We start from the raw sequence: 8,691 nt of genomic DNA, 5'->3' as shown, positions 1-8,691 counted from the left end.
ATTTCATTCATGGTATGAAGCTTGAGTGCTGATTCCCGTGGATCAAAGAATCTCAACTGGACAGTCATACTAGTCTTAGTTGATGATCATGAATGCACATCTATCTATACCTGATACCAAAAGACAGGATTAAAGTTTGGAGTTCTTGGCAAGTACCAAGCCGCATGAATTGAAGACTGTAAAGTAGGTATATGTGGAAGAAGTATGACATTATAAAAATATTAACCTCTTTACAAATAATCTAGCATTTATGACAGTTTGAAAGTTTGACAATTTTTTGATTAGCTCACAATCTGTAATCTATGCATCTAAGGATTTTGAACTTTTATTACTGATCTGAGATATAAGATAGAATGAATCATATGAATAATATCATGTATCAAAGTAAAAAAGAAATAAAGTAGGTAGGGAAGGGGTTTTCTTCAGTGCCATTGAGATCAAGATCCATACATCCAAAGTATCATGACCATATTCAATTTGTTGAATGAATGAATATTTGAGGTTACCTGCAATTTCAATTTCATTCCTCTTAACCAATATGTAGATAAAGCTCACAACCAATCATGAACTCTTCTAGGTCTGTGAGTCAATGTATCAAAGATTGGATTAAAGTCGGTTTTATCATACATGTTAAAGGAATACCGTGTTCACAGATTAAACCAACTTAAACCTCCAAACCCTGCTACCAATTTCGAGGTTTCCGCGTCTGCAGATACAATCCCACTTCACGCGCTTCAGCCCTGATCCAGCTTTTCAATGTAGTCTTCAAGCTATTTGCGCCATCACCCCCATCTCATCTCCCTCTACACATTCAGCAAATCACACTTACATCCGGAGGTTTACGCCTGTCACACCAATTCTCGATCGATAAGTTTCGATGTTCACATGCCCACGAGGCTGCAACCCGACCTCTGAAAGTAAGTCAAACATTGTTTCCGTTCTTTACCCTCCGACTTGACTTTCTACCCCAAACAAAAACCAAACATGTTTTCATTCCTTTGCGTAATCCCCATAATATCATGTGAAGCACAAACCCCGACTCATATATCCTGAATCTCCACACCTCATGATAGCGGCTTTTGATCTAGCGCAAAGACAGGACTTTTCGGAAGAATGAGTGAACTACTCTCTGCATGCGATCACTTCTATCCGTGTCACGCTGTCAAACGAGGCCCATCTTATCATTGTTTCCATTACATTTTCATGGATTTGGCTGGCCCTTATTTCAGACGTTTTCACCACAATCTACCTTTCCACCGGCACACCTCTATTTGGAGTCCATTCCGTTCAAGTTTTCACTCTTCGCACCCACTTTCATGGATTTCGGCCCGGATCCATCGGGTTCTTAAGATTGGTCGTTAAGCATCCCCTGACTGCTTCCTGCGACTACGTGCAGGGACGATTGCTCTGTTTCCGTCTCTGCGATGCATTCAGTCCTATGACCAATCCTGGCCCGATAACGTCAAAGTCAAATGCTATTCCATCACCCATACAAGACAGGTCGTGTGAACTGCTGTGTTCAAACACTGTCAATCATATTGGTGTGTACATCCGCGCTCGCTCATTTCACAACGTTTTGTATCAACACGTGTAATCGTGAATTGTTCTGACGCCGCGAATCTTCTTCACAGCGTGTTCACCTCGCCTACAATCTTTGTTTCTGAACCGATTTCATTCCCACATTGCTGCTTGGTCTCGAATCGTAGCATGCAATACCATCAACTCCAGCAACCCGATTTGTTACCGAGGTGGCGTAAATCGTGGGCCACGAGCATGAATATGTCTTTATTCACGGGAAAGTGGTGCTGTGAGTGTTTAATCAAACCACGTTCCACAAGTTTCAGGTCCCTGGTCTGCTTTGACCGCTCCTACATTGGTACCCATCCTCCTACCAGGTATAAAGCATTCGATCATTTCCGCCATTCAAGCCTGCCAGCCCGTCCCACCGCTTATCCCCACAACCTGCCTCACATTGCTACATCAATACCAAGTGCGCAATTTTTCTCAATATCATCCATAACTCGTGATCACGGATTTGGTCCTGACTGTCATTCCCGTTTTTTCTGATCACCTTTGCTCTCCGCTACGGTTCATACTACACACTAACCCCACGCACGACCCTAGAACATACAAGTGTGAGCTTATGTCAGAACCGTGCACTGGCCATGGCCTCCATCTTTCTGGCATTTTTGCAGTCGAAGAACAGGTGAGGCACGCCCAAATTTAAAGCTGGAACGACCACATGCCTGGCTCATGAATCGTGCCTGTTTAGCTTTCTGAGGAACAAAACTACAAGGTTGAATTCCGCACTTTTTCCACTAACATAATTTGTGGAGGCGACAACACCGACAAAGAGGTTCAGTACGAGATTCGAGCCACCGGTTTCAGCAACAAAGAACTCATGCTCCTGCCTAAGCATGTTTACTTCCTGCGTGGATCCTTTTTCCCTACCAATACCAAGGAAACTTACGATGACGAGCTGTTTTTTGAAGGTTCGGATCGCGCCCTTATTGGTACTGTGGAAACCTTTTCAGAAAGTGTTGCGGACAAAACTGGTCTTACTGGGATTGGCCGTGTGCTAGAAGTTGACTTCTACGTTGAAGATCACATGCAATATCTGAAGTGTAACTCCAATGAGCCTGATAAAATTACCCTATACGCAATCGTGGAGCACTGCGATTTTCACCCCGAGGTAAGTCAAGACCCGTAGTCATTCCCTTTATAATCCAATTTTGATGACCATCTTCTAGACCAAGGAACCGACCTCCATGCCCGTTGAGTACCGTATTCCGCCATTCAAGCATCTTGGAGGCTTGCCTCAAATCGTGAAACCTGGGCGCGAGTGCCAATTCCACGGTCATGTGAAGGACTTTAACGAAGAAACAAATCGCTACATAGTTATTGTACGCACCCGTATTTTTCATTCCATTCAATGTCTGACACAATCATCTCATAGGTCAATAAAGTAGCGCCGACTTCCAGCCATCTTGAGTCCGCGGGGCGTAAGAAAGCTGTAAAAGTGGGGAGTCAGGCTCCTAATTCTCGCCCCAAACCGATCAAGTATGGGATCCGCTCAATCTCCTGCTTTGTGATTAAGTCATGCTAACCCCTTGATCATGTTTCCTAGATTCACCTCACGAGCTGCGAACACACCGTTCAAGTCACCAATCACGGCTTCGGGTTCCGGTTCCAGCACTCCTTTTGGCCTTTCGGATCATACTCCACCATCCGTCTCATCTGGTGTGGAAAAATCTAACCCGGCGGAACCTACTTCACAGCCACCGAAGAAGAGGGCTCGCTCTCAGCCCAAGAGAAAGGCAACCAAGGTGATTGCTCCAGGGTCTGAAGAGCTCTAAGATCATGATTTTGTGTGGCCGCACATTGCCGCGCAAACATCCAATATCTGGCTCTGCGTGTGCTCAATATTGACATTTGTCTTTGGCTTTGTTTGTGAATTGTGCCCCTGCACTGTCCCAAATTGTTGAACCTCGTGCACAGAACTTCTTAACTCCGCTCTCCCTTATCTTGAGTATCCCTTTCTCTGCCTGATGATTGAGGGTTAAGAGCGTTGCACACTCATGCACTTTGTAACACCTTTCCTAACACAAAAATGTCTTCCACATGTTTGTTTCTTTTCTTCCATATCTGATTCATCAAAACATGTTTGTGGCAATCAATCCTGTGCAGCGTGACCCCCCTGTTATTACCAATTTCTGCGGCGAACATGTTTGATTTAGATGACATTGATCACAGAGATAAACATTCTTGATCAAACTACGGAGTATGAGGAGCTATTGTTACGGGTACTCAATATCAAACCTAATTGAGTCTCAAGTTGTTTGACGCTTTAGGATCAACTTGGCATCCGGTTCATTTTGCACCGGTGTGAGTTTGATCGAGGCCACGCCTGAGGCGCTAAGTTTCTTTGATGGAACTTTAGGATTGGTGAGTGCATGTAGAGTTTGCTGACATGATCATGTCACATGTTATACGTGGCTTGATACTCGGTCGTCGTGTCTATGCTTTTGCCGTCCCGTTCGTTGAACGTCCTCCTGACGCGCAAACCTTATACTTCTTTCCATTTCGAACAGGTTTCATTATTGACTTTTTTCCATAGCTCGTTGTCTTCATCTTGTGAAAACACTTTCGTTCCTACAATGTAGGTGTTTGCTTATATTTCACACATATAAGCTACCCATATTTTACAAACATGAAGGAAATTTGGCTTGTGCACCTTGAATTATATGCTTCTTTGTGTTTCGCACATCTTTTGTTATTGACTTTTTGCCATACCTCGTCATCTTCATCTTCGAAAATGACTTTTAAGCCTGAATGATCCATTTGCTCCTCAAAGTCAGGTACAAAGATCACACAACGTATTTGATTTCGATGGTGTTTATCATTAACACTTTCACTATAAACATATATGTATTACAAACTCATAACTCATAACTTAACCATATCGAACACACAGGACATTTACGGTCAAACATATAAGAATACGGCCACATCTTGTATCAGGTGGGAGTAAAGAAGAAATAGAGAAAAGAACTACAATCATCCAAAACAGCTTAGAAGAATCTGCCCACATCTTGTATTGTGGTGTAAAGTAGAGAAAAACTTGCGTCATTTCGATTGACTGCTGAATTGTTTCATAATAAAGAAATACGATAATGGGAGTTCGAGAGACAGAGGATGATCATTCTCGAATCATGACTCCTCCATAGGACATGATCCCGCCCGACGGTTACGGCTATATGGTTCAGACCTGTGGCACGTTTGCTTGTGGCCGCGGCAGCAGCAGCATTGCTGGTGCTTGCTACACAAAGAAAAGATAAGAGACAACACTTTTAGAAGTGTTCGGGTATTATGATTGATACCAGAGTGACTTCACTTACGGGATCCAATTCCAAATCTCGCACCAATCGTTCCATGGGGTTACCAACGGATTGAAAGCTTGGTGGAGAGAGACTTTTGCCTTTGATCGAGAATCTTGATTTGGGTTCACCACCACAGATGGTGAAGACGAGGTAGCGGGAGGGGTGGGGGATGGAGGACTGATATCAATCCCCTTGGTCCATGCGGAAGTGACTGAACGACCAATTTCGAAATACATGGCTTCAATATCTAAATCACTGGAATCTTCGTTTGCAGGTAAATTGGTCGAATCATCTTTCGAAGTCAAGTTGGTCAAATTGTCATTTGAAGCCTTGGATGCGACACTCGTAGGGACAGGGGTGGGTGTGGCCGATGGGTTATTATCATCAAGGTTTTGACTGGGGAAGGCACCTATGGGAGTGAGAAATCGTGTTGATGTTGATATGTAGAGCAAAGAGACTTACCTTGAGGAATCTTCCAATACCGTGTCCATAGTCCACTTGCAGTAAGGATGCATACCGAGTAATGCCTTGACACTGTAGATCTTACCGTTAGTTGTACGGCGCCAGTCTGGGATCGATTCGGCGGAAGTTGAATATTCAGCGCATTGATAAGTACGGTGCCCAATCATGCCACACTTCATGCACTGGTCTTTGCCTTCCTTGACACCCGGGTGGGCAGTTAAAGGGATCGACACGGGGTCACGTTCAGCGCTTCCGCGAGTAGACATGACAACTTCGAGAATCGATCTCGCAGCAGCTGAACTGACGGGAAGGGTCGAGATATGAAGAGGCGTGGTAGGAGTTACGACATCTGAAGAAGTATTGTTGCCGTTGGAAGTGAAAGGTGAAGACATGATGGGATTTGTAAGAATGACTTGAACTTGACGAATTTAGAGCTAATGTAGTGGATGCGAAGTAAAACACAATAGTTGAAGTAATAATAGGGTAGTATTGGTAATGAAAGCGTAGTGTTGGTGGATGGTAGATACTCTGGATGGATCTGGAGCGATGAGAAGAGGGAGAATCGAAATGACTTGCAGCTTTTAAGTCCAAGAGATGACCTTCATCCCGATGATCGGAGGGTGAGAAGCCTTGAGGACGCGTATCGTGGTGACGTGTATGTTTATCAATAGATAAACTTCCTGTTTACGTTGTATATTTGAAGGGTTGCATTGCAGCACCGCGGATACTTGCTCTCATTCATCAAGTCATGTCTCGGCCGTGTTAATATCGCTTGTATCAAATACAAGTGATATCCTATCGTAAAGGATCCTGGCCAAACTCATTGGTCAATCAGCATTTCGGGCGTGTTCAAACACGACGTTAATCTTAATCAAACACGTGTAAGTCAGGCATATGGGTGTTATCCATTTCATTTCATATCGAGTGAGAATGTATAAAATAAAAGGATAGCATCGGAGATTGAGAACAGTTGAGACCAAACATAAAAACTCTGAAAGTAATCACAAATAGGTCGCTTTCAATGGCCAAAAGTTTGGCACGGCTTATGTTGTTGCTTTTGGTCTTGAAGGTTTCTTCAACCGATCGTGCACCAGGGAGTAAAGTGAACTTGAATCCGGCTTCCTCGAAAGTGGCGTCACAAGTACTCCATGCCCAATGTTTCAAGCCGGTCACTCCCTCTAAAGAAAGAAATGTACATATTAGCGGTGACTATGTAGTTCTGATCACTCTGTAGGACTTACTACAATAAGTTGAGAGGGACCCGACCACCCTGGCATGAAACTTGCGGCTATTCTCTAATAAATCATAAGTGAAAGATGTAAAGATACAAGTTCGAGATCACGGAAACCCTATGAAAAACTACCAGGTTGTGATTTGGCCAGCGCTCTGGGTTTTCGACCCACCAAGTGTGCTTGTACTTCTGGTGCGAAGTTATTGACACCATCGATTGCGTATATCTCCTCGACAATTTTCTTGACCCCTACCGTTGAGCGCGTCATCTGAAAGCTATGATCCGATATATGGTTTGATACAGCTACAACAATCATCTCGAAGTGGTTGGATTTGGCGACCGGAATACACTGTTGCAGAGAATTGAGGTCTCAGTCACATTTCTTTATCGGAAGTGGCCAATGAATGCTGCTTACATGTTTCATAAGGTCATCTATATATCTGGCGGCATTACCCTTGTGTTTTTTGAGACTTCGAGGATTGATTACAGTATTTGAACCAGACTGTAGTAGCTGGTCTCGAGAGCGAGACCCAACGTCCAGGCTTGCTGGGTCTTCGTCCATACCTTGAAGGCTGGGCGGATCGATCTCTTGGGTGGCTTTCTTGTAGACATCCTTTTCGGCTTCGGTCAGGCTTTTCGACACCGCACTCGGGTGTCTCATGCCTTCGCCGCTACCAATTCCGCGAGCTATTTCAAGATAGATGTTAGTGTAAGGATTGCTGGTATTGTCCCATACTTCACTCACCGTCTTTGAATATGGCCCTGGCTCTCGGGCTTTGTGAGGATCGGTTCCATCGCGAAGGGCAACAAACGCCAATGTACTTTCCGCTAATGATAAGGATGAGCCATTCTGTCAGTGTATTGAACAACATCGTACAGATGGTTGAGTTCATGGCTTACAAAACTGCTTCGATGGCCGAGACGGTGGTACCAAGTTCGAGGGCTTTGATTGCACCTGGGTCAAATATCGGCTCATCTTCGGTTTCGGAACCGGAGCCATTGTCTCCTCGCTTGCGTTTGTTGCGTTTGTTTTTGCCCTTGGTCTTGTGGCGTTTGCGAGGAGGCTTCGCTGTGGCAGCCTACAACCTGGGTGCCGGTGGGATGTACAGGATGTCCAGTGATCGGGATGTCGGTGGTATTCTAGGTTGAGTGGATGTGATCATCTGAGTTTGAGGGTGTATTTTTGATGGTTTGAGTTTGTATTGAGAGGAAATGAATTTAGCGCACTTAGTGATTTGAACACGCGTTTTCCAGATCAATGCGGTGTGATCTGCGGGTGCACCGCGGCTGACCGTGCGGTGGAGTTTGGTTGTGCCAAGATCAGCCATGCGTGCCTGAGGTTATCACCTACGGACTTGGAGTTTTCAGAAAGGCCGGTACATATGTATGTAAATTTTCCATTTATTGACTCGTCTGTGCGTAGAATCTGTCTTTGTTGATTTCATTTGATCTCGCGTCTCACATTCCACTATTCCTACATCATTATCATCTTGCTCCTACGGTGTTGCCTACCGCTAACGTCCTTACTAACTTCCTAACTTGATAGCAGTTTGCAGGGAATTCACTATACGATTTCGCCTTATCGTAACCGTTGCTTAAATCCGTTTCGACCCACGCTGTGCTTATATCTCAAAATTGCCCAATAGCATTCCCATTTGTAACCTGTCATCGAACTCGTTTGTCCAAGAAGCACTTAATCACTCCATCAAACAGGGCGCGTGGGTTCACTCTGGGTTGCTTCTGGTCACGATTGCATAATGTTTGTTTTTTGGTTTTGCGTCTAACGCACTATCCGATCTAGATCAGTGGGTTTTACTAACGCATGCATTCCTGCCTTTTTGTAGATCATTTAAACAGTTTTCAATCTTGATTTCGGTGAGTCGCCTTCAAAAGCGCTTGATATTATCATTGAACCAAGGTATTTGGGAGGAGCGGAGCGGAGTCTGTGAGCCAAGTGCCGAAAATGTCCATTACTGCATGGCGTGGATAGCCTCTGTACCACTTGAAGCGCGCTGTACTAAGAACCTGGACCATCATTGAGCTTGCACGACTCTGTTCCGGGGCCTCGGGTGTAGACGTATTCTGGTTTCCCATGGACATAGATTGAGTGTACTGACC

At 44.6% G+C, this 8,691-nt stretch overlaps 2 protein-coding genes across 2 annotated transcripts; one reads left to right on the top strand and one right to left on the bottom strand.

Moving 5' to 3' along the window:
• Positions 1-2,143: 2,143 nt before the first annotated feature.
• MELLADRAFT_84288 (uncharacterized protein) lies at positions 2,144-3,356 on the top strand (the record flags this gene model as incomplete). The annotated part of the gene is made up of 5 exons (XM_007407901.1): positions 2,144-2,206; positions 2,282-2,692; positions 2,751-2,903; positions 2,957-3,060; positions 3,128-3,356. 5 exons carry the CDS (start codon positions 2,144-2,146, stop codon positions 3,354-3,356), a joined length of 960 nt encoding a protein of 319 aa, XP_007407963.1.
• A 474-nt stretch (positions 3,357-3,830) lies between these two features.
• On the bottom strand, positions 3,831-5,734 carry MELLADRAFT_104574 (uncharacterized protein; the record flags this gene model as incomplete). Its single annotated transcript, XM_007407671.1, has 4 exons — positions 3,831-3,965; positions 4,294-4,414; positions 4,899-5,276; positions 5,343-5,734. The coding sequence occupies 4 exons, from the start codon at positions 5,732-5,734 to the stop codon at positions 3,831-3,833; spliced, it is 1,026 nt and encodes a 341-aa protein (XP_007407733.1).
• Between the last annotated feature and the right edge of the window lie 2,957 nt (positions 5,735-8,691).

The sequence above is a fragment of the Melampsora larici-populina genome (genome assembly GCF_000204055.1).
Source record: "Melampsora larici-populina 98AG31 unplaced genomic scaffold MELLAscaffold_10, whole genome shotgun sequence".
Taxonomy (NCBI): Eukaryota; Fungi; Basidiomycota; class Pucciniomycetes; order Pucciniales; family Melampsoraceae; genus Melampsora; species Melampsora laricis-populina.
Note: the sequence above shows the minus strand (reverse complement) of the source record. Positions and strands in the feature narration are given on the sequence as shown.